This window comes from Dysidea avara, chromosome 2 (assembly GCF_963678975.1).
Source record: "Dysidea avara chromosome 2, odDysAvar1.4, whole genome shotgun sequence".
Taxonomy (NCBI): domain Eukaryota; kingdom Metazoa; phylum Porifera; class Demospongiae; order Dictyoceratida; family Dysideidae; genus Dysidea; species Dysidea avara.
In genome coordinates this window covers 4,122,231-4,148,467 of record NC_089273.1, presented here as the reverse complement: position 1 = coordinate 4,148,467, position 26,237 = coordinate 4,122,231, and the positions used below count along the sequence as shown (strand labels likewise).

Here is a 26,237-nt window from a genome sequence, read left to right as displayed (position 1 = left end):
TATGCTAATGTGCCAAAGTAGGGACTTTCCCACTGAGCTATGCTGTAATACCATCATTCATCTCTTGTTTCGCTACTTTTTTTGTTGCATAGGGATCCCTTAAATTAATAATTTTAAAAATACTAGTTTGTTTAGATTTTTGTTGCAGCACAGCTAGTTGCAGTGTAACTTGTGACTGTTCTATTAGAATATCATACATGACTGTTGTATTAGAGTATCTCGAGCCAACAAACTGGTGTGCAGCTAGCTAGACCAATAGTTAAGGGGTGAGGTCATCTTGTTTACTGTTATTAAGTAATTAGCTAGATTGTTACGGTTAAGAGTAAGAGGTGTGGTCTCCGCACTCCATCACACCTAGATCTTTATTTGATGGGTGTGGTTGCAAACCTATCGTGTACGGCATCTCAATCGTGAAGTTGCAGATATCTAGCTAGTATACCTCTTACAGTAGAGCTGGGACTAAAGTGCTTCTGAAATCCGGCCCTGAAATAATTCTGTAGTGTCTAAATATGCTGCTGAAAGTGTAGATACAGAAAACTAATGCATCGGTATGGCTGAAGATAAAAGAAACGACAAGACACAGAGGGCCTACACTTGTTGGAACCCCAACAGGTATATCCCACTGGTGAGTTTGTTATTGTGGCATAAAATGGTCATGCACTGCTTTGTATGGCCTCTAGGCTTGTGACTGCGGTCAGTGAGTGAGTGAGTGAGGCAAACCAAACTTCAAGTTTAGGCAATTTAAAAAAAAATTCTACATCTGGTCACTGGTAAGTGTTTTCTTGTTTTTAATGTTGTAATTCATGTTAGATGGACTAATATTATTCCGTAAAGGTGATTTTCGTGGCGTAAGATGTGTCTAGGATGATTTTTGAAGACGGCACTTTAGGCAGTGCCCGTCTTTTTCGGGGGGATCCCTACTTTAACAGTACTACCATACTGTTCGATACTACAGACACACACCTAGCAGTAAACAGTACCAACATCCACAAACATACGTACAAACAACATACACAGAAACTAATGACACTAAACAAACTACACAAACTTATGGTTACATAGTACTATACACCCTGCAGTTAGTTTAAATTACTATTAGTACACACACACACTCAGTTGTGGTAACTCATATAAGGTAAGTCTACTTGTAATACAAATAACATGTAGTCTATATTGTAGGATAATCAATGTAGGGTGAGTTGATTACACTACCAGCCCAGGTACAACAATACACATGGACTATGCTACTTCAAGTGTTAAGTTACAGTTAGCAATGAGTGAACACAAAGAGTTCAATTGAATCTTGTATGCATGGTGTGTCGTGTGATTGTAGTGTCATGATGATGTGCTTAGTGAAAGAATTACAATGTAGTGATTGTAATACATGACTGTTAGGCAATATCACATCACGACTGAGTGTTAATGTACACACACCTTGTGAATACATACATTTCCCACTAACTACAATAGAACAAGCACAGAGAGGTAAACATCTTGCAAAACCTGTCTCGTCCCCAGTTGCTCATGTGCTAAGTTGTTTGTTGGCATCAGTTGAACTTTTATGGCCAGGAAGTATGCATGTGCAAAAATAGGACATGTGGGCACATAAAATTTGCCTACTTGTTCAAACTTTCATGACTCATAACTTTTTATGGCATTATGCTATGGACATACAACTTTCAGCTCTTACTAAACATGTAGTTGGCTCTACAATACAAGTTACAGAATGTAAACAATCTATTCCAATACTGAGATATCACCAGTTTTGTAGCGGGGTATGATTTTCGCAGGCCTGGTCCCAATTATACTCATAACTAGAGATGCACCGATAATAAGCTATCAGTTATCAGCTATATTGGCATATTGGTATCGGATCAGTAACATGTGTCAACAAGTAGCAGATACAGATGTACATAAACATCTATTTAAGGGCACTTGTGATCTAATAATATCCTAGCAATGCCTGTTAATGTAATGTCGGCTGTTGATACTTCGTCACTTTATAACTAAATGAGTACAAATTGTTAGAGAAAAGGTCTATGCTACCATATCGGATTGGCCTGATAATATCGGCTATTGGAATATCTGTTGAACGTCATATACGTTTGATTTTAAGCAAGACTTGAGCACAAAAATTATGTTTGTATTTCTATTTCATAATGGCCAAGAACATGGACCAATGTTACTGAACGACCTTTGTGTGATCTAACATATGGGGACTGGTGATGGGAACATTACACAAATATGTATAATGTAGAAATGACAACTACAGCGGTGGTATTCACTGAACTTCTTCAAGCATGCAGTGATATTAATTACACTTCATTATAGCCATTGTAAGGTTTCTATTAGTGAAGGAATCCTTTGATGTACATAAAGGGGACAAGTGTTATAGGAGACATACACACAGGCTGGCTGGCACCAGTAATGATGTGTTACTATGGAGTAGTTAATGTGTGAATGTGATTAACCAGTGTAGGATGTGTGTAGTAGAGATTGTATCATTGTGTAAGGTATGTTATTTGTGTGTGTGCTAAATGTGTGGTGGATGAGGTAGCAGTGATTGGAACACTACACCTGTCTGACCTGAATAACCAGCATTTCTAGTCTTGGGAAGGTAACGCCAACTGTTGTTTGTCTTGCATATTGGTACAGCGTGTGTGTGTGTGTGTGTATGTGTGTGTGTGTGTGTGTGTGTGTGTGTGTGTGTGTGTGTGTGTGTGTGTGTGTGTGTTAGAGGAGACATGTACTACTAACTAGTCACATTCAAATTTTCTACGCGATGTACATGCATACAATACATGATCAACAGGACAGCGTACTTGACAACCAGTGTAGGAAGCTTTACTGAGAAGACTTCTAAGGGTCATGGGATTTACTGGTAAGTGTGACCAACCTCATGTGACATCACTGTTATTGCTAGTATAGTTTTACTATCAACACATACTCTGTGTGTAGTATCAGTTCAATAGTTTAGTAATCCACCAATCATATTAATGTGTTAGTTATTGTAACTTAATCAATATCATCTTACTGGCTTATATGTCATCCTAGCTATATAGTTTACCGTAGGAACTGTGAGAGTAAAGTTGAAAGGTGTTCGTACTCTTTCCCATATCGATCCACTATCTCCCACACTGACTAGCCAAATTTTAAACTTGTCAAACATAAGCAGAAGTGTACTAGGCTATTTGTATTCACTTGGCAAGTGACTTTGTTTTCCCCATAACACGTACAGTACATAACTAGGATATTTGTTGTAATAACATTCAATAGTTTATACCACAGAAATTGTTCATCAAAAATATGACCTGCTCCAATACAAGGAGTGTACACATGTTCAACTCCTTGATATTACTGGTTATGTCAGCAGTTCCGCCTGGTAAGCATTTAAATGTAGGAGTCACTTATGATTATTGGTTTGGATATTATAAACTAAATCACTTACTACACAACCTCCCACAATACAATACATTCCTCCACTACAATTACCCCTACACTAGCACCACACACATAACATACATGTTTGTAGTAATTGTATAATTATTGGTATTTATCACATTATCGTCCATTAGGAGTATTACAGGCTTCATGTAACTATCACATTTCCACCTGTTTCACTTACCTTTCCAAATTTTGTAACCAAAACAGTTAGTAGCGTATGTCGAACTTGCTACATTTAAGACTTCACTGCTGAAAAGTGATATTTAGTATATTAGAATTATAGTCTAGTTTTAGCACTCTGGTATTTAAATGGACCCGGGTAGGTATTCAAAAAATTTGCAGGCAAACATTCCAGCAGATTGTGTTTTAGTGGAAGCTACATTCACGGAAATTTGTGTCGCAGTTTTAAATGGAGTATAATCTAAAGCTTGGGATGAAGTACTCGATGTGTATTTGAACATTGATATGCACACTGTATTTAGTTTAAAAATACAATAGTAAGGTTTCTACTATAGCAGATACTAAACATTTAGTATTGTTGACATAACAAACAATATGTGTACACTGTAGGTGTCCATAACACAAGATGGATGAAAGCTTACAAGGCATAACCTTACCTTTAAGATCAGAGGACATTGGTTACGCATTATAACATAGTCAGTGTAACCAAATATGGCATTACTGATATGTTGAATTATTTTGTCACGTTTACAAGAAGTATGGATAATATAGCACTTACGTTGCTAGGAAACCACGTATTGTAGGCCTGAAGGTTCTGAGACACATACTGTCATGACAGATTAGAAAATTTTACTAAGCTGTTAAGGGGGTGGACAAGACCACAAGATGTCTGACTACCAACCTCATCTACTGTCAGCCATTATACTTGTATGTGTACAGTATTCCGTATAGCCGGAAAGTTTGGCGGGCTTGGCAAGTGAACAGTGTTTCGTCAAACTAAAATTTGCCAGATCACCTGTCCAATACAAATCTGTATTAGCTCAACAAATTTGTCAAACTATTTTTTCTGCCAAAATCCTATCGCGGCAAAATCGCCAAAGTTTTCTCCCACCAAACTTTCCAGCTTATACAAAGTATGTGTAACAAAAGTAAATGTACTAATTTATTAGAATACAACACACCGTACCTGACACACTAAGTCTCCATATGTGGTGAGGTCATTACCCTATAGTAACAATATATAGGTGTATTTCAAATTACACAATGCAATTACACTATGCATTTTAAATTACACAATTACAGCTACCATACAGCAGATTACAAGTGTACATATATAATGCTGATACCACACATAATAACCTACATCCCAGCCATCTAACTGTGCTTGAATCTCCTACAAAAATAAAGATTGGATTATACATACGTATGTGTATATAAGTAGACTCTCACATGTACACACATGCTGCCATACAAGTGACACCAACAAAAAAACCAGAACAAAACTACTAGAAATTACATACAACATGTATGAATTGAAGGTTCTTTCGTTAAAAAGCATTCCAGCATAAAATTACGAGTCCTGCTGGTGATTTCCCAGTATCTCTAGTCAGGTACAGGTACAAAGGTGAGAGGTTTCCCCAGAAAAACAAGTTGATGTTGTGCTACTTCTAAAAACCAGGCGCCATGCAGCTAGCTAACTCATCTGGAATTAACTAGACAGTATATACTACTATGAATTAACCAACTATGTATTACTACTTTACAATAGGGTAGTTTTGGGTTGTGCAATAATATTATTAGCTAATTCTCGCATTTCGTAATTCATGAAATATTCGTAATTCGTTCAATTACGTTGCTATGCACTGTTAAGGAAGCGTTTGTTAAACAAACCGCTTTTACCAACATATTACGCACAAAATCATCTTCTAAACTGTTTTATAGTGTGACTAACGTGTTTTTTTCCCACAAATTCTCTCAACAAAGCCTTAAAGCTGCTCTTCATTTTCGTTCGCGTACGTAAGGGATACGCCCCTTTTCAACTCGAAGCGATAGGCTATTCCTGGCAGTGTACGAGGCCTGCACAGTTGTTTTTCAGTTGCTAAATGCCTGAAAACCTCAAGGGGAAGGTAGTCAGAGGAAAGCCACCACACCCATATTTCAGTCCGCCGAAAAGAAACCACTTCAGAGCAAAGTTCACCTGTGCAGAAGTTTAATACAGACTTCATTTCACTTTTACTTCTTACGTAAAAGCTGCTTTTACCGTTATTAAACGATTTTGCTCACGTGGGTGCGTACGGACAAACATAGATAGGTAGATAGGTACACACACACACACACAATTTTACGAAAACAATTTCAGTAAACCAGACGCATGCCCACAGCCGGCCTTCGGCGTGCGCCTGGTTTAATAAAGTAGAGCAGTATAAATGTCAATTTGCTACCACTATAAAAGCCACTTTGTTAATTATATTTTCCACATCAAAGGAATTTTGAACTAAGTAGAGTGGTGCAGCACTACTCTTTGGCTCCTAAGGGAAGACCCCGCTCAGGTAGAAGCACTATAGACACAACATACACCAGGTATAATCATACAGTACGATAGTACTGTATAGTAAGGACCACAAAGGAGTAGGTGTGGCCTACGAAATAATATCACCCAAAAACCAGCCTCAATTTTCCCTGATGACGATGAGGTAGTATTGGTTAGGTAAACCCAAACAAGCCTTCAGATCAACCCGAAATGCTTTCAACAAGTTCCTAAAGAATTTAAAAAAATTATTTCATGGAATTTTCTAAATTATTATTGACTGAGTGACTGTCTGACTGACTGATGCCTTCAGACAAGTGTAACTCGATAACGGCTAAGGCTATGGGTTTTTTTTCTTCACAGCTTGACGTTACTTCAGTCCGAGAGGTGCCTTTTGGAATACCACAGTACATATAATACATTCTTCATGGACTTACCAGTGTCCTCCTTTGTGTCCCATTCATCTTTGCTGACAGTGAAAAGTGTCGATTTGGCAGTAGCACGTGATGGTTCCCCTTTGTAATGGAAATTGTCCGTATTTTTCATAGTGGCTACTCTGATTGCAGAGGTGCTTTTCGAAACATACTGCTGTGTAATGGGTTGAACATAGCCGACAACGAAACATAATGGATACTTCACTTTTCAGACGATAATTGCTATATGGATGCACAGCACCATTTCCAGATGCGGTAAGCGAGATCATAATAATTATATACAAAAAGGTTAACAAACAAGTACACAGAAAAATTTATGGAATTTTCAACTAGAGTACGGACCATAACACATCGACAAAAAGTACTGAAACAAGTTGGAGTAGTGTACAATATTGAATCGCAGTAAAACAATAAGAAGTGTTACATCCCTACTGTGCATTTCCATTATGATATCTTGAGCACAGAAAGGATATAACACTTCTTATTGTGATTTAATAACATGCACTACTCCAACTTGTTTCAGTACTTTTTATCGGTGTGCTATGGTCCCTACTCTAGTTGAAAATCCAAAATTTTCAGTGTACTTGTAACAGAATACAAATTAACTAGTTCAGTTGAGACAGTTAGTTCCTGAGTACATTGCACATAGGTACATGCTATCAACTCAATGATTAATTCTTGAAAACTGATTAACTCTGATTTCCTAAGGATTGGTAGATTTGTACCATACCTAATATAGACCTTGTGTAGTCAGTACTTAGTTACACCTTTTAAACCAGTTGTAACAGACAATATAACAGTAATTAGTAGAGAACATCCTCCTCCTAACAACACCACCACCCTACCAGTAATACATCATCACCAACTCCAACAGGATCACATGTACACTATGTATACAATATAGATAGTAAGTGATACCTGCAGTTTAACTGTTGCTTCGTATTTCTTCTTCATTTCATTAATCTGCTCACCAACTTTACCCATCGTCTCTACGGCAGCCTGGAGGAGATGTTGATAGCATTGTAATGGTGGGAAATAATTACAATAACTTGCAGTGACTACAGCAGGACCAGTGTACGTGATATGGACACATCGGGATCAACCAATAGTCTTCAAGGTGTCCTGATTTTCCAGGTCAGTTTATGTACTAAGGGATACTATGGGACCTTAACTAAGCGTCTGGATTATGGTAGGTGTCCTCAATTGTCCACATTACTAGTGTAATTGGGACTAACCAATGAACCCCTCTCCAGATAATATCTGATAATGACTTAATACAAGCACATGTGACTTACAATAATGTCTTCTTTCCCATCCTCTCCAGTACTCAAACAATCATTGATCTTCTGTAAAAGCAATACAAGAATGATGACTAGTAATGAAGGATGAATTACTTGTATCAATATAATGAGGAGGGAGAGTGTTGAACTACGCTACAAGCTATAAAAATGAGCCCGTAAAGTAACCCGCACACCTTCATTTCCTCTCATAAACCTGACCACTGTTGATTTCCCAGATTGAAATTGTTGTAGTAGTTTAAGGAGGGTGATCCACAAGGAATCAAAATGGTGGAAACTCCATCTAGACGTGTCACTTTTGCTAGCAGAACTGTTGAGGCAGGGGATGGCGACTACACGAGGTTATGATGACCCAGAATGCAGCGCACGTGAGAACTGGAACTTGGATTTGTCCAAGGCAGCATCGATGTTCCTGGTGATGTCTGCTTTTCAGGTTAGTTACCTGTGTCCTCTTTATATGTATTAAGTTCCTCTCTGTGATGTCCATATTTTTTTCTCAAATACCTTCTTTCACTCAGTACTGCAGCTTCAGTTTCTTCACGTGCACGTGCACAAGTGTACCAACAGCACTTATAATTGGTCACCAATCAACACAAATCATTGTGTTGTTTGAAAATTCCCATAGGAATTTACGGGCTCATTTTTCACAGCATATAGCACAGTTCAACACTCTCCCTACCCATTATGTACTCTTGTGTGTATGTGTAACTGTATGTCAGCACATACTGTAAACAGACAAATAAATATGAAATAAAACACACACTACACACACATACCAATACACTACACACACCAACACACACACACACTGCACACATGCACGCACGTACTTCTAGTAATAGTGAATACTTCAACACTCTCTGGACAGGTTTCAATAGGTAGGCTCCTAACGGTAACATGTGTCCCAGTTTCTGTTGACATTTCTGTACAATAATACAATATAGTGATTATTACACTACACATCAGTACCATAATAACTAGTTGTGTATTACATGACTTTGTGACATTATGTATGTCTGCCTAGCCTTTTACCTACTACAGGCTTAATATTGTTCAATTATTGTGATGGTTATGTCCACACACTGACCTTGAAGAAGTTGGTCATTGCAGTATGTTTGGCATATTTCCCCCATACTTCAATAGCTCTGTGGAAACAATAACAACATATTAAAACAACCAACATGTGTATTATGTACAAAGGCTTTGTAAAATTTTATGATTGGAATTCTGTCACTGATAATTTACTATCAAATTGCTGCTACACGTTTACATGTAGTACATCTCTATACACTGTTGGTACCAGTGATTGGTGAACACCGTAGTAGCCTCACCCTAGCTACACCTGTAGTACAGTCACAACTACAGTACACACTAAAACAAAGCTCAATAAATAAAATCTACATACCAATGAATTTACCAGTTCATGGAGAGTAAGAAAATTTTTGTTTCATGCTTGTACAGTCAAAGGCAAGCAAGTTATGGGCATTTGTTTATGATGAGGTAGAAATAATGTTTTGTCTTAAGGAGGAAGTACATGCACAACTGTGAGATCAAAGCTTTGGAGGGGTTCAAAGGTTACAAGGTCTCTACAAAGGTATCTGAAGTTTTGAACCATTGTCCAAGCCCTACTGCAGAGCTACATAGAATCAACAACAAGGAATTAGTTACAATAAAAACAGTACCATATAATACAGAAACTATCTATGTATATGACACGTAGCCAAAACCTAGTAACCAAAACAGTTAAATATATTTTTATTACTATACATCATTGTCAATATTAACATACACTTGGGTGGGCACTAATTGGAACACACATAGTTACCTTGGATACTTGGTACAGTAATCAGAGTAGATCTTAAACCCTTCAGCATTCTCCCATATTGTGATGAAACATTTTGCTATCTGTTTGATGTCATCTTTACACTGCTGTAAGCTCTTTAACATGAACCTGTCGTACAACAAAGTGTATTATAACAGATTTTAGTTTTAACAAAATGCAAACATGAATTTGGACCATTACCAAGAGCGCATCAGATCTTATGGACAAGGGAACATGTAACTCTGTGCACCACCAATACAACGGGCAAAATTCAAACATGGCGTCCAGTGTTACTATGCATATCATTGGTTACATCATCCTTACGCACAACAGGGATGTACCAAATGAACCACCATTTCATCGTATTCTGTGAAGGCAGCCAAGCTGGCTTCGATAAACGGCCATCAATGGCAGGTACAACACCTCTAGCAATCATGTATGCCCTTCAGCTAGCAATTGTATGCCCTCTCCTCTTCCAAAGTTCATCTACTAATCAACAAAAAAATTTCAGTAGATTTATTTTCGTGGAAATCTAGGTTTGCAGAAAGTAGCGTTGCAGTCGTGATGAATTATAAACCTGCTATACAGTACTATAGTTTAAGGAAGGCCACAGATACCACAGGCACAACATATTACTAAACACAAGAAGTAGTCTTGTATAACATTCAGGGTAATGACACACTTGTCAAATTGTCAGGTAGTACAACTGTACCTACTGTAATTGTGTATGTGTGTGTGTGTGTGTGTGTGTAGTGTGTGTGTGTGTGTGTGTACACGTGTGTGTGTGGTGCGTGCGTGGGGCAGCATAGCCAAGTGGTTAGGGCATCAGCCTGGTAATCGAAAGGTCCCAGTTTGATTCTTGGTTGAGCCATTTTTGTGTTGTTTCCTTGAGCAAGGATTGCTCCAGTCTATCCAGTTGTGTAAATTGGGGACCTGGTGGCCTAGTAGAGATGCAACAATATATCGTGTATCATAACGTTTTAAGACAATATTGCAGTATCAATATAAAGTAAAACTATATCGATGTATCGACACATCGTAGCTTGTTAACATGGCTGACAATCAAATTATTGTACATTGTGAGTAGTATGTAATACATCTCAAAGAAAAATCAGCTCAATTATTTCTCTTAACAAAAAACAACATAAAAAAAACAACATAGACCATTGCTTAGACTCCACTTTGCATCGCGCAATATATCTCTGTATCGTGATATACCAGAGGCAATATATCGATACGTCTATACACTGTATTGTTACATCTCTATGGCCTAGTATCAACTGGGGAAGCAGCCCACCTAGCTGTAACATCAATGGGTACCTGGAGTAAACTGGGGAAACAAATGCTGAACTGTCCTTGTCTTGCTTAGTGGCGTTGGGGTTGTTGTGGAACTTTAGGTTCCGCGACCTCTCTGTGAGACCTGGACAGTCTTCCTGCGAGTTATTAGCCCTGCCCCAGGAGGATTTGCCTGCACAAGGTTCAAGTGCACAGGCATCCCAGTGGACGGCAATAGCTACGTTTTGCATAGCTTCCAGAGCCTTTGCTTTTTGTGTAGTGTGTGTGTGTGTGTGTGTGTGTGTGTATGTACATGTGTGTGTGTGTGTGTGTGTGTGTGTGTGTGTGTGTGTGTGTGTGTGTGTGTGTGTGTGTGTGTGTGTTCAATAGATTGCAGCACCACGATAAATTATAGTAATGAAGTTAACACAGCAAAAATATCTTAACATACTCATTAAAATCCTTGATCTCTTCAATATTATTAAACAAAGCTAAGATGTCTCCATCAGTGACCCCAAGTGAGTCCATGTTCTCCACTAGTGGGGTCTGGTAACCCTGTAAGGGATAAAGGTCAGTAATTAGTAGCACAACCAACAACAGAAAACAGTTACATAATAACAGATAAACCTCCCACACTCATCACTACCGAGATGTTGTGTCAGATTAGTAAACATGTTGGATTATCAAGTCTCATCAGTGTAGTAAACAATGTCAGGTTATACCATTTGACCATGTACAATAGTCGATATGAAGTGTATGTGTGTAGTCTAGCCTGTATTATAGACAATTAGACCAAGTGTTCTCCATTAACTACAATCACTACCACACACAACTCTACTGTATGATATACACAGGGAGTTAATGTTCATATCATAACATGACAATATGTAGGTCTGTTGCTTCACCAAAAACAATTAATACAATATTAGTACATGTTATGTTTTTAATGGGAAGGTTAATAATAACATTCTCCCCAAAAGGCCACGCAATGTCTGATCCTTAATACGTCTAGTACAAATTATCTTTTGCCACATTCCCACATCTGATCATTAATCAATGACTTATCATGTAAAAGCCACTTCACTAGACTACACTATACACACACAAACAGTACACACAAACACACACACACACACACACACACACACACACACACACACACACACACACACACACACACACACACACACACACACACACACACACACACACACACACACACACATCAATAATCTGGGATAAATCCTTCACGTAAGATAATTCGGTTGAGATAATTTCATCGATAACATGTTCACGTTTAGTACGACGTTGTTCAGTGGTTGGAGATAAAGGGTTCTCATCAATGGCCTTTTGATAAGAGCATACAAATGGCTCCCCACCAGTAGCACTACCAAACTGTCCATCATTGTTTAGTGATGGCATTGATTGGGAGAAATCCTGTAAGAACAAAACACAGAGAATAATGATTAACTCAACACATCTCATAGTTGTCCTAATTATACAATACAAGAGTCCAATAACTCCAAATATGGATGTAACTATCTGAACTACTGAACTGACAACGTTTAACCCTTAAAGGTGTATGATACTTTGGGAATGTGTGTTACACATTACAGGCATACATGGATGGTGACACCAGTTTAGTCTACAACTACATCTGAAAGTGAAGTGACCATCACACATCATTTTCAGCTACATAAGCCTATTACACAGTGTTACAAATGAAAAATCTGAGAAACGCTTCTGCAATCAACCTAGCCACTACAGAAAATAGAGATGATTTCTATAACAAACTTCTGGAAACCATGCAACATGCACTAAAGCAAATTGACATCTTGTGCTGTCAGCAAATAAATGACACAAAGGAGGGCACGAGTCCATGAAGCAGACATTGTACGTACTGTGGTATGTCAAAACGCACCTGTTGGGCTGAAGCAGTGAAAAGTCAAGACTGTAACCTTATCCATTGTTTGTATGAATAGTGCCTTCAGTATGACCTTCGATGGGTTGCTACAATTTTTAAAAAGGTTTTCAGTGGATTTTCTACTGACTGACTGCCTGATCGATGCCTTATTACAAAATTTGCCAGAATAAAACAGGTGGTGTAATATTAGGAAGATGATAACTAAGTGTGTTTATATGTGATATACACAGCTAAAGCCTTATGCACCTATCATTGTTAAGCCCCACCCCCCTAAGTAGGACAACATCAGGCTTTAGGTAGGGATTCAAACTTTAAAATGTGCCCCAGCGTGGGAAAAATGATCAAGCACTGACTTTTAACATGTGATAAAACCACAGCTCCATGTCAAATCTCCTTATCCCCATGCTACATGGTGGGGATATATGTGGTAGGCCAGGGTGGGGAATTTGGCTTTATAGCAGGTCAAATCCCTACTATATCCCACCCTCCTGGGGTGGGTTGGGCTTAACATTGATAGGTGAATTAGTCAGAAGAATTTTACAGATCAAAAAATCCTCTAAACATTTTGACTACGCATTAACAGAACCACAGTAACACACTACACAGCACTCTTCATAATATTATTTTTATTATGGGCCTTATAAGGCCTTCAAAAATTCAATCACTTCGTTACAACATACAAGGTGTGTTGTTCCTCTGAGCAGAGTGATATACACTGGACACTTTTATACACTAAGATGTGAGGAGTGATTGTGGGCTTGAGTTTGTACGTGTTATGATGAGTTGGAGTTGTTAACAACATATCATTTTTATCCGAACAGGACTGTCAAGTCATCATTAATACAACTGGGTAGACGACTTCCCTAGTTAACAAAACACTCTGAAGTCATCAGGCTGTACAATATGTACACCATAATCTCATATCAATCCTTAACACTCAAGACAAGTGAGTTACAACTTTTTTGAGAAGACAAGTGGTAAAATACATTGCCTATTTACAAGCCATCATTTAGTGACAATAGTGTGTTTTACATTCATTACAAGTACATGAAAATTTTTGGAATTTTCGACTAGAGTAGGGACCATAGCACATCGATAAAAGTACTGAAACAAGTTGGTGTAGTCCATGATATTAAATCACTGTAAAACAATAAGAAGTGTTATATCCCTACCGTGCTCAAGATACCATAATGGAAATACACAGTAGGGATATAACACTTCTTATTGTTTTACAGTGATTTAATATCATGAACTACTTCAACTTGTTTCAGTACTTTTTTATCGATGTGCTATGGTCCCTACTCTAGTTGAAAATTCCAAATTTTCATGTACTTGTTAACTTTTTTTGTAAATAATTTATTATGACTGGTGAACCCACGCATACCACATCTGAAAAGGCACCGCGCACCCCAGCTATATCAATTATCGCCTGAAAAGTGAAGTATCCATTACGCTTCGTTGTCAGCTATGCTTAATCGCTACACAGAATTTCGAATCAAGAACTGTTTCAAAAGCACCTCTACAATCCACGCATACCAAAAGAAATCATGCCGCACGCCCCAATCATATTAATTATCGTCTGAAAAGTGAAGTATCCATTACGCTTCGCTGTAGGCTGTGTTCAACCCGTTACACAGCAGTACGAATCAAGAACTGTTTGAAAAGCACTTCTGCAATCAAAATAGCCACAATGAAAATACGGATGATTTCCGTTTCGAAGGGAAGCCATCACATGCTCGCGCCAAATCGACACTTTTCACTGTCAGCAAAGATGAATGGGACACAAAGGAGGACACTGGTAAGTCCATGAAGAATGCATTGTACGTACTGCGGTATGCCAAAAGGCACCTGTAGGGCCGAAGTGACGTCAAACAGTGGAAAAATCAAGCCCGTAGCCTTAGCCGTTATTGAGTTATGCTTGTCTGAAGGCATCAGTCAGTTACTAAGTCAGTAGAAAATTCCGTTGAATAGAAAATTTTTAAAATTCTGTAGCAACTTGTTGAAAGCGTTTCGGGTCAATCCGAAAGCTTGTTTGGGCTTAGTTTTACCTCACCAATACTGCCCCATCGTCGTAAGGGAAAATTGAGGCTGATTTTTGGGTGATATTATTTCGTGGGCCACACCTACTCCTTTGTGGTCCCTACTATACAGTTACTATCATACTGTATGATGAAGTATTGGCCTATGTAACTTACTGTAAGGGTTGAACAACTCCATACACATTGAGCCTGGAACAATGCGAGGCCAACAACATTTTGACTACTACTATTACTACTGTACCTTCACACAGATGTACAACATTCATATTAACAGACACACACACACCTGTGACGGCACATATCTTGGAGGAGGTGACAACATGGGTGGCAGGTTGATACTCTCTCCTAATCTTTCACTCTCTTCTATATCGTCTATGTCATTATCTGCCTGAGGGGACCGCACCTCCCTACTTATCACGTGATCCCCATCATCCCAACCCTTAGGGTACACCTTAAATGCTAACACTGGTCCATTATTGTATTCTGAGGCCCCAACTTGTTCATCGCTCTTGGGACTTGTTAGACGAGACTGGAACACCATCTGACCACGAGGGTGTTCTGCATCCGTCATCTTGTTGAGATCATGTGATCTGGCTATCTTGTACTAACGGTGGTGGGCATTATTTAGATCAATCTGTAATGGAGCAAGTGTAATGAGGTACGTGACAAACACATACAACATGAACAAGTCTTACAACAAACTACACTGGCTACATTATAGACAGGTTACTTGCAAATGTGATACCCAACTTGTGTTAGATGTTGTAGTGTTAACAACGTCCAACTCAAGTTTAATTAAAATATGCCGGGTAACCCATAAACAGAGTATTATATATGCCAAAACACCAAGGTGTTGCAAAATTGAGGACACTATATCTAAACAATCATTTAGTTAGGGTCCTACAGTACTACTTAACCAGTACATGTTGATAATAAGGTCACAAGGTATCTATATTACACTGGTCCATTGTGTTACAACAATTACACAATATCATCTATATTAACCATGTGTGTTAATAATAATTGTGTTCACAATATCATATAGTCAGCACAGCTGACTATATTAACCATTGATTATCACACATTGTTTGTAATTCACGGAATTGTGTTAACTTTGTAGTCATATTTCTCAGGAATGTCACAAATTAACTCACAATATATCACTACCAATCCTCATCAAATATGATGATAACTGGGAAATGATAAGTAGTTAAAAAGCTGAAACGTGTATGTACACACATACGAACATGACTATTTCAATTCTTGCAACAACTGTAAAGACTTCATGACTGATACTAAATCATTTTAACAACAAACCACAGCCTGTAATTGCTAAAGGTCCACTGAAATAGTAAAACACACTATTGGTTATTGCCAATCCTTGCTACTAGTGGGGTAGATTGGTATATGTGATTTAGTGAGGTTTTGTTTTGTTCAATACATTGTGGCTAGTCAATTATATTACATCATAACACATCACATTATATTACATCATAACATATCACATAAAGAAACTTTATTACATGTGAGGTGACATTACAGTGACAGAAGTGTCCATGTACAGCTAGATTTGATTTAGTTTTACTTAACATAACAACTTGAAATACCATAAGAACTTGTTTACAAGTCTACAAGAGATCGTTAGTGAATTGTCAGTGGTCTTGTGGTGAAGAATGCTTGAGAACACCTGTTAAAGGGACTGCCAATCATAAGTATAGTGGTTGAAGCAATTGCTTGAATGTTTTTGAATATGTTTAACGGTCCACTACAGCAAATGGAGGTAGAGAAACACAAGGGAAAACAATTGCGATGGTGCCACTGGTAAGATATGCATGAGATATTATCGCTGCCAGGTTGAGAAGCTACTCAGGGATGTGTAACAGTCATATCATTGCTTGTTTCATGGAACAGCTAACCCAGCTTTGTAAACAAACTTAACTAACCTTCAGATAAACATGATGAAGCGTCAGTGAGCTTCAATAGTGTGAAGCACAACAGGCCGAGCTACGTATAAGCAACACAACAACTTTGTTATTGTTTTCCAGCAGAATATTCCAGTAATCTTGGAACACTACAAAGTTGAAAAGGAGAGCTTGGTATTACCACCCCTAACCAATACTGTCAAGGAGCCAGAAGACATTGTGAAGCTGTGTTGTTGGGTGATACTTTGGCCAGAAAAAAACCCAAAACTTCACAATCCATAATATACCATACTACACTTGATAAAAACAATGAGCCAGGCAACCAGTAATATTGAGAGTGAAACGTAACACTACTTTGCTTTTAGAAGTAATATTACTGTAAGTTACTTCTAAACAGTAACAACCATCATGTACACAGACACTCTAAATGTAGCAAGACATCACATTGGTGACCAGTTAATATTCATAACAACATGTTAGGTAATTTATGGCTAAGTACCCACATTAGTTACCATGGTAACACACACCTACAATAACCAGACACATCACCTCCCACTGAACTAGTCACTACTATGGCTTTGTATAATATTATCATCTTTCATAATAAAATTGTGATACTTGTCTAAGTGTCTGGCTTCATATGTTTCTATCTCTGAAAGAGGACAACCTCTTTCAAAGGACAAAAATTGTTGGTCCTAAACTGTCCATTACAAAGAAGTGTCCTATGTGACTCAGTCAGGCTACAATAGTTCAGAGATGGCAAGGAATATGACTAGCAGCCCACGTGCCATGTCTTACACATAAATATTTGTAGCCTCCAACACCTCATTTACATTACCTTCTAACCCAGGGAGAGCATGGCACAGTTCAAAATAAATTGTAGTGTGAATCAAATGAGCCATGCCGTACTGGGTCCAGCACGACATGACGAGGTGGCACAGGTTGGCCTGGGATAGGATATAGTGTGAGCGCATTTTGAGCTGGCCAACTCAGGTTAACAATATAACTTGCTTCTGTTGGCCACACAGCGAGTATTCTACACACTAAAACTTTCTTCAAAATGGCCACTACATACCATAGTTTGGTAGTCTTTGTGACAGTTACTCTTGAACGACACATTAATATTCCTTGTGAAAGGAGCACCCACCAGCTTAAACATGGTGGCTATAACACTGTACGACTTATTTCAGCTGGTTCCCTATGCTTCCTCACACTACACACACTATTGAGCTAGATGCAGTAGGGTGGACAAGTGCCAGAGTTGACACTTGTTCAATAAATCAAGTTCAATGAAAACAATCTGTCTGGCTAAGCCGGATAATGTGAACAGGGTGTAAAGTCTCACCTCAACCTCATTCATTATGAGTCACAGACAACTTCTCCCCTGGATACCTTTTAGTAAAGCTGGAACAATGTTAGACTGACATGGCTAAAATGTGGAACGGACAGGAAAATGTACTCACAAACGGACTGGGAGGAACTTGCTTGAAAATGCTTATCTACCACAGAAACTCAGTGAGTAGCTGCTAGAAAGAATATAAAACACAACAATGGAACCTCTGAACACAATCTCAAAGCATGCTTGAGATGACATCAAGCCCTAGTCTTTTAAAAATGCTAGTGCAACCACCTGTGATAGTGAAGTTGTCTCTGTTAGTTGTAAACAAGTTTATACAAACAGAATAATACCAATTGTATTTTTAGTAGCCAGTGCCTTGCCAGCTGACTAAAACACAATCTGGTCCTGCTATGAAGTCCACCCATCTCTACCATGAACTCTACCTGTCATCTGTAAAACTGAAGAGCAGGTTTTAGCAATTAACCAGAAAACATTATTCAAGCAACATTCATCATTGTGACTTGTCTTGTTTACATCAGAAACCAGACGAGTGTGCTTTTAATTAACCCCAAAATTTAAGTGCAGAGCTAATATTGGCTTCAGCATGTTTCAAGATTGTATTCAGAGGTTTGTTTCACTTCGTTGCTGTGTTATATATTCAGCTAACAGTGAATTTCTATGGCAAATAATTGTTTTCAAGCAAGTTCTTCTCAGTCCGTTCTGCATTTTACTCATATTCATCAAGAGGGTGTGTCACATTGGTATGTACTGTAGGTAGATCTGTGACTGCCGTCAAAACCTAACAATTTGCTTTGACCTGTGACTAAGAGCCTTTTCCAATCTTTGATCGGTGAGTTAGCAACGATATTTCAGTACTTTTCGATTGCGGGCTGGAAATTTGTACCCTTGACCTCTGACGTGGCAGGAATTTGATGGCCTTGAACTTTGCACTATTTTGCAGATCTACCTACAGTGAGTGCCCATGTGTCACCTTTTGTCCATGTTAAGCTGGCCAGTGAATGTCACCTTGAACATGAAACTCCACTCACTACACTACACAATACCTGCACAAACCTGTTACACCACTACACTACATACAGTCTTTATGTACATAACACCACCCATAATAATAACCATTACATTAACATTACCATATATGGTACACCACTAACTACACATCTGTGTAAACTACTAGACTGGTAAACTACTTGATAAACTCAGACCAGTCTATAAACTTCATTCAAGCACTTGTATTAGTGTACACACATTTAGACCCCTGAAATGAGGTACCTCTATAATAAGGACACTTCAAAATAAGGTTACAAGGAGACAATATCATTGAGGGATATTAACTAGTGATGTTCTAGCAGTGATCACTTAATTCATATCATTCCACAGGATCACTTTGTGTATTCAACACTTTCACTGGTGAGACATGGTACAGCCTCAGTACTAGTCTGTGTTGACTAGTAGGTACCTGTAGGCACAGGTCAACTAAGTAGAATCATTTTTACAGTGGTTGAGGGTTTGTGTGTGCATACATGTCATGTGCTTGAGGCAGCACAGCAAGTGGCTAGACTACCAGCCCAGTAATTGAAAGGTTCCAAGTTCAATGCCCAGTTACTAATGTCGTTGTTGTTTCCTTGAGAAAGAAACTTTACCCACAAACCCAACTACAACATAGGTATCTGGTGCTTATCTGGTGCTAATCCGGAAGCAAATGCCAACCGTTCATGTCTCACACAGGCAATTTGGGAGTGTAAACCATCATCTATGAGATACGGTACAAGAAGATTTGTCTGCACTGACTCGTATCACCTGAGCAGTAAATTGCTGGTTCATTGGGTCGGTATGACCTTGCTGCCAAAGCAGCCAAAGACTTTGTTTTGTGAGTGTGTGTGTGAGTGTGTGTGTGTGTGAGTGTGTGTGTGAGTGTGTGTGTGTGTGTGTGTGTGTGTCAAAGTCATACTGTAAACTAATGGATGACATATAAGCCAGTAAGGTGATATATTAAGTTACAATAACTAACACATTAATATGATTGGTGGATTACTTCTAGTCTTCAAACTATAGAGCTACAATTTCTAAAAAACAATACAGCAAGTAGTTTTCTATTACAAAGAAGAGTTGCTATTATTCCAGTTAGATACTACACACTACAACACATTATGGACAAGTACTGTAGTATCTAGTAAATGATAACATACCAGATAAGCCATAGATATGTACTAGCTTGAAATAAGATGATGTGTCAAACTGTACATGTGCATATGTGTCAATGGCTCTCTATGTGTACTGTATGTGTGTGTGTGTGTGTGTGCATGCGTGCATACGTGTGTGTATGTGGCATGCATGTGAGGCAGCATAACCAATGGGCTAGAGCCTGGTAAACAAAAGCTTTCCGGTTCGATGCTTGGTTATGCCAAATTGGTGTTGTTGTTTCCTTGAGCAAGAAACTTTACTCAAGTCTACCCAGCTGTCAACTGGGGAAGCAGCCCACCCAGCTGTAACATCAATGAGTACCAGGTATTAACTAGCAAAGCAGATGCCAACTGGCCATGTCTCACACAGAGGGTAAAGTCCAGGTGGGACTGCAGGTGTCCACACCTTCATCTGTGAGAAATCCTGTGGGTTACTAATTCTGTCCCATGAGAATTTGCCATCACTGACTCCTAGCAACTCAGTAGCACACATGTCCCAGTGCTGGTTCACTCACAAGTTATTACATACAACACATTACAATCATTCCAGTCACACTAGAAATTGCTTAACTAACAAAGAAGCCATGTGAAGAATTAATGACTATTGGTACAACATAGCATTGTTGTTGTTATTGCACATGTACATGACATATTGTAATACTTGACCTGTACAGTTTAGCAAGCCACAAGCAAAACACAAGCATTTGGCTACCACTGACTACTATTCAGGTGCTACGAGCTACCTGTAGTGCAGGTAAATCCTCCAGGTAACCTGGAGACTGTACCATGTCTTACAGGTGAAGGTGTCAGCAGCAGAAGTCCCACCCAGACCTTACAGTATCTGAGACATGGCATAGTTTACACCAGATATTTATTGATTGGTGAGTTGCTTCCCCAGTTGACACCAAGTCACCAGGTCTTCATTTAAACAACTGGGTAGACTACAGCTATATGAGTAAATTTCTAGCTCAAAGAAACAACAACACCAATTTGTATAGCTGGGCATCGAACCTGGAACCTCAGCTCAATACTCTAGCCACTTTGCTATACTGCCTCACACACAACACTACTCACACACAACACTACCCACATACACACCATATACAAGGTCAGGTCATAGACACTACTCACACTGAAAATACCTCAAAGTGTGATGAATATTATTATAGTGACCTCACATACCATCATATTTCTAGTGAGAAGAATGGAAGAGGCTAAACTGACAGCACTAGACCTTGTTCCATATAACCATATAATGGAACACACCTCTGAATTGTAGGCAACCACTTTATAAACCAAGGACAAAATTAATTTTGTTGGTGTCTTGAGATTCAACTATGACATCAATATACTGGTCATTATCGGGATACAGTATGGAGAAGACTTTTTCTGTACGATTCTAATTCAGTGGAAGAGTCTCATTTGTTTTACTGACATTACAATAACAGTCCTTCTAGGGACCTCTCTACATTTAGGATAGCCTCTGAATTACACCATAACCTCCACAAGTGTCAGTTAATGATTTGTAGATGGAGTGATCTAGATAAATCCTTGTCCAGTGTCTGATAAAATTATTGTATTACCAAACTGGATGGTACATGTACTAAGGGATAAATGTTTGTATCAACTCTACTGGATAAACACTACTACATACACACTTGACCTCTACTAGCATACTGTACAAGAACTGTACATCACATGTGATAGTTGTGTGTTAACCAACTGAACTATCTACCAGTCTCAATTGTAGGATTGCTTATTAGAATCAATTAAAAGACATTAAACCCTCTTAACATTTCAATCAGGCCGTATGGCATATCAGATGACAACTTTGCAGTCCCAGCCTTGTACAACAGAACTTTACCAAGGATCTAACAAGTCGCGAATAATATAAACTAATTCCAGGTGTAACCAACATTGCCGACATTACTGATAAGGCGTAAACAAATTAAAACACTTCATTTATCAAATGAGAAGACCGACAAAAAGAAAGTGTACATCACTTTGAAGATAATGAGCGAGAGCGCGAAGGATAAAAACACCAGTCGCTTCGCTCCCTCTACTAGTAGTGAAAGATCACGTGTTGAGGAAGACACAACGAAAACATGTTTACAACACGTTACTAAACAGTTTAACAATCACCACTCACCTTCTCTTAAAACACAATCACTTATCTCTTATTGCTTTTCTTACAATAATCAAGTTCTCGACGAGTTTGCGATGACAAACAACACAATTCACAATGCACGGTGATGACACGCTAAATAACAAATTCTTTTACGCTAGTCGCTACAAGATGATCTCTTCAAGAATCAGTAGACGAACAGATGTTTATCTTAGCGTAGCCCACACTCGCTCTGAACACTAGTCTAGTATGACTTCCTGATTGGATGATGAGTCCTCGATGTTTTTTGACTTCGATAGATCACGTGCGGTTAGTTTGATCACGTGCTGTATTAACTGTAGCTAATTTTACTATCTACAATACTATCTACAGTACAGTACATTGAACTTGTGACATGTGAGAATCAGTAGAAGGAGAGGCTGCATTAGCAGAAACTGGGGTGGTGGTGAACGCTTCCTCTTTTTGCAAAGAGGTTCGGCGCCGCCAGACGTTGATGAATCCATAAGTGCCTGCGAGAAAAAAAACGGTGTCATCTTTTACTGCGGCCTACGTACTATATGCGGGCCTATGCTGCCCGACTATTATTGAGCGTGTAGGCGGCTACAGACTACTTGCTTGTCAAATTACTATTGATTTTAGCTATACACATCTAACAACTGCAATGGTTTAACAGTTAACAGAATTAGATGGTGCTGGTGCATGAGGTAGGGCTGGAGCATGCAGTGTCACCTTATGGTACTCCAATACAGCAGTCACGCATACACTCTAATAAAACAGTCAGGTAGTGCCAAGTTATAGAAGCAAGAATACGTGTATTACAAAACTATCATGTTGCTAGAATTATTTAGTGGTGTTTAGTACCTTGTGTGATTCACTCCAGCTGTGCATGACAGAAAGTCTAGCCATGCACATTGAGTAGGACTTCACAGGGGCGAATTCAGAGTTTGGAAAAGAGGGGGTGTACATTGCTAAAAAGTTGAAGAGCAAAAAAAGAAAAAAAGATCACAGCAATAATGGCTGTCCTATATGTATCTTTATAAAGACCCTTATTTATATATATAGCTTCATAGTTAAGCTACAATAACTGCCTTATGAACACTGTGACTGCTTTATTAGAGCGAATGACTGCTCTATTAGAGCATCTCGGTCTTGTATGCAATTTTTTTTTAAGGGATGAAGGAATGGAAGTGGGGTGGGGTGGGGGGAGGGGACGTGCCCCCTGTGCTCCCCTTTGGATCCGCCACTGCTTCATGTTGATTGAGAGGCATTAAATCACATCATGTGTGTGTGTGTGTGTGTGTGTGTGTGTGTGTGTGTGTGTGTGTGTGTGTGTGTGTGTGTGTGTGTGTGTGTGTGTGTGTGTGTGTGTGTGTGTGTGTGTGTGTGTGTGTGTGTGTGTGTGTGTGTGTGTGTGTGTGTGTGTGTGTGTGTGTGTGTGTGTGTGTGTGTGTGTGTGTGTGTGTGTGTGTGTGTGTGTGTGTGATCATGAAATACAACACTGTAACTAGGAGTATATGTGACATTGTTATCTTTATAATTATCATTTCACAGCCAACAGGATGGAACGCATAAATGCACAATAATCTGATTCCCAATGACTGGCTAACTGGATGGTGTAATTAAATATTGACCTTTTCAGTGTACTGCATTTTACATAGCTCATCTTACATAACTCATTATCCTACATTTTGAGTACCTCATTGTAATGCTGTTCAACTTCACCATAGTCTGGCATATCCCCCTATATATGACTTGGTAAAACCAAAGCCAGAGCCAAAGTACACTGAATTATTGAAGTACACTGACTGTTTTATTAGAGTATATTATGATTTTTGCGTTGGAGTACCTAAAGCAGATATCCGTTATTTTGTTAGATACTGAAACTGCATATTTAATGATGTACGTATGTAGATTGGATAGTGTAATAAAACATTCAAACACAGAATTACAGTTATTTTGTGAAGGAAATAGTGGGTAAAGATCAAATATCTATAACGGCAACCCTATCATCGAAATCTCCGAATAGAACATTCTCAGATTTATTAGCTATAGATACACCAATACAGCAGTAAGATATAAATTTTTAATGGGAAAAACTGAGCATAATAGAGGACCCTCCAAAATCTTTTCATTCAAATGTCTGATGCAATATTAATAATCAATCAAACTTTTTAGCATACACTTCCTATGGGGAATCATAAACTACATCATCTGTTATTAAACTTGTAATGGAGCCAAACCACATATGTATACTCTTGACATCTTTACTGTCACCACATAATCATAGAAATGAAAAATCCACTTTTCTGTTTAGCTGTTTAATCAGGGCTTAGCTCAACTTGTACAAATACTGTGATAATTGTAAGAATTGCCATTGACAGCCATACATTGTGCTTCATTAATATGATCCACCCTAGATAATATACACATGTATAATTATTATCTATGGATCCACTTAACCCAACTATACCTACTGGGGAGTAGTGTGGGAGAGTAGTTATATTCCAACTGCCACACAATGAAGAAAATTATTATGGTATCAGAGCAAATGTAGTGGAAGCCATTGATCAAGTCCTACCAATGACTAGCTAGAAAGATAAACTATACAATAATATCAAGGAGGGGAAGAGTGGGTTTTGACAGAACTACATGAAAGTATGAGTCAAAGGAAAGTAATAATACCGTGATACAACTAGTAGAGTACATGTGCAAAGTACACTCAACATGTGGGGCATGCTCTGTCTGAGGGTAGTGGAGGATACCCCACAAAAAATCTTCTTTCATTCATTTACATAACTTAGCTGTTTAGTGTAGTTAATGTCTACTGTCCAGTTTTTATACACCTAAATTACAACAAAACATCAACATGCTCTAATAGAGCAGTCAAATTCAAATGGACAGACACACAGTAATAGTGCTACATGCAGTCTTGCGTTGATCACTAAAATGAGAAACAAGAACAGTGACGTTGGTACACACATGGCCTTCGTGTTTACATTATTAACATTAGCCTGCATGTACTCTGATCTGCTTCTTTTATCTGGTCTTCCACTGGTGTAAAGATTCATACATTATAATGGTTATCATTAGCAAACATGTCAACCTGTGACAGCAACAGGACATGTAATGACTATTTATGTAATAACCCATGAGGTTTGCATCTGATTAATTGTATATAAACATGATCTATATAAGGGCTGCAGTTTCAAGGATGGAGTGTTTACGAATGTGTTATCGACCATATATGGTATGAGAACTTTCTGTGAATACATTTACAGGGATTTACAAATAATGAAATATATGTACTAGTAATAGCATGGGTAGCAGTGAAATTTGGGATAAATACCACTCTTATTGTATTGGAAATGGTAAATTTCCAATACAACACTTGTGGTATTTATCCCAAATTTCACTGCTACCCATGCTATTCCCTGAGACATTAAATAACTACTGTAAGTAAGACAATGTTCAATATAAATGAGTCCAAGGTCCAAGGAGGCAGCCTCTTTAATCACTGCACAGAATTTATTCCAGAGTTGTATTGTAGCAGGTCATAAGCAGGGCCGCCCAGAGAAATTAAGGGGCCCAGGGCAAAGAGTTAAAGTGGGGCCCTTCACCCAAGCTGTAAGTTGAAAACCCCCCCCCAAAAAAGGTCACAACCTGCTCACAATGACAATAACTACCCATCACCAACCATATCTCCTTATCTATAAGCTTGCTACACTGCTCCTCTGAAGAATACTGTGACTGCTCTATTAGAGTATTTAGATCTGACTGTTCTATTAGAGTATATCGATCTTTTAAACAGGTATTCAGGGGGCCCTTCATGGGGCCTCCTGGGACCCCTTTCAGGCTGGGGCCCGGGGCAAAATGCCCCAGTTGCCCCCCCCCCCCCCTGCGGGCGGCCCTGGTCATAAGGATTGTTG

General features: G+C 38.7%; 1 protein-coding gene across 2 annotated transcripts in view; it reads right to left on the bottom strand.

Moving 5' to 3' along the window:
- Positions 1–22,621, bottom strand: part of LOC136246404 (pleckstrin homology domain-containing family G member 1-like) — a 32,075-nt gene extending 9,454 nt beyond the window's left edge. Inside the window, exons 1-11 of one of the 2 annotated variants that reach the window (XM_066037784.1) lie at positions 22,336–22,621; positions 15,011–15,358; positions 11,986–12,198; positions 11,213–11,316; positions 9,490–9,615; positions 8,752–8,809; positions 8,495–8,587; positions 7,662–7,712; positions 7,285–7,365; positions 4,769–4,798; positions 4,592–4,630 (exon numbers count right to left, since the gene is read on the bottom strand). In XM_066037784.1, coding sequence (XP_065893856.1) covers positions 4,592–4,630; positions 4,769–4,798; positions 7,285–7,365; positions 7,662–7,712; positions 8,495–8,587; positions 8,752–8,809; positions 9,490–9,615; positions 11,213–11,316; positions 11,986–12,198; positions 15,011–15,295 — 1,080 coding nt within the window. In that variant the 5' untranslated portion in view covers positions 15,296–15,358; positions 22,336–22,621. The remainder of the gene's footprint in view (positions 1–4,591; positions 4,631–4,768; positions 4,799–7,284; positions 7,366–7,661; positions 7,713–8,494; positions 8,588–8,751; positions 8,810–9,489; positions 9,616–11,212; positions 11,317–11,985; positions 12,199–15,010; positions 15,359–22,335) is intronic. The other variant, XM_066037785.1, reaches the window with a different exon arrangement.
- Positions 22,622–26,237: the final 3,616 nt, after the last annotated feature.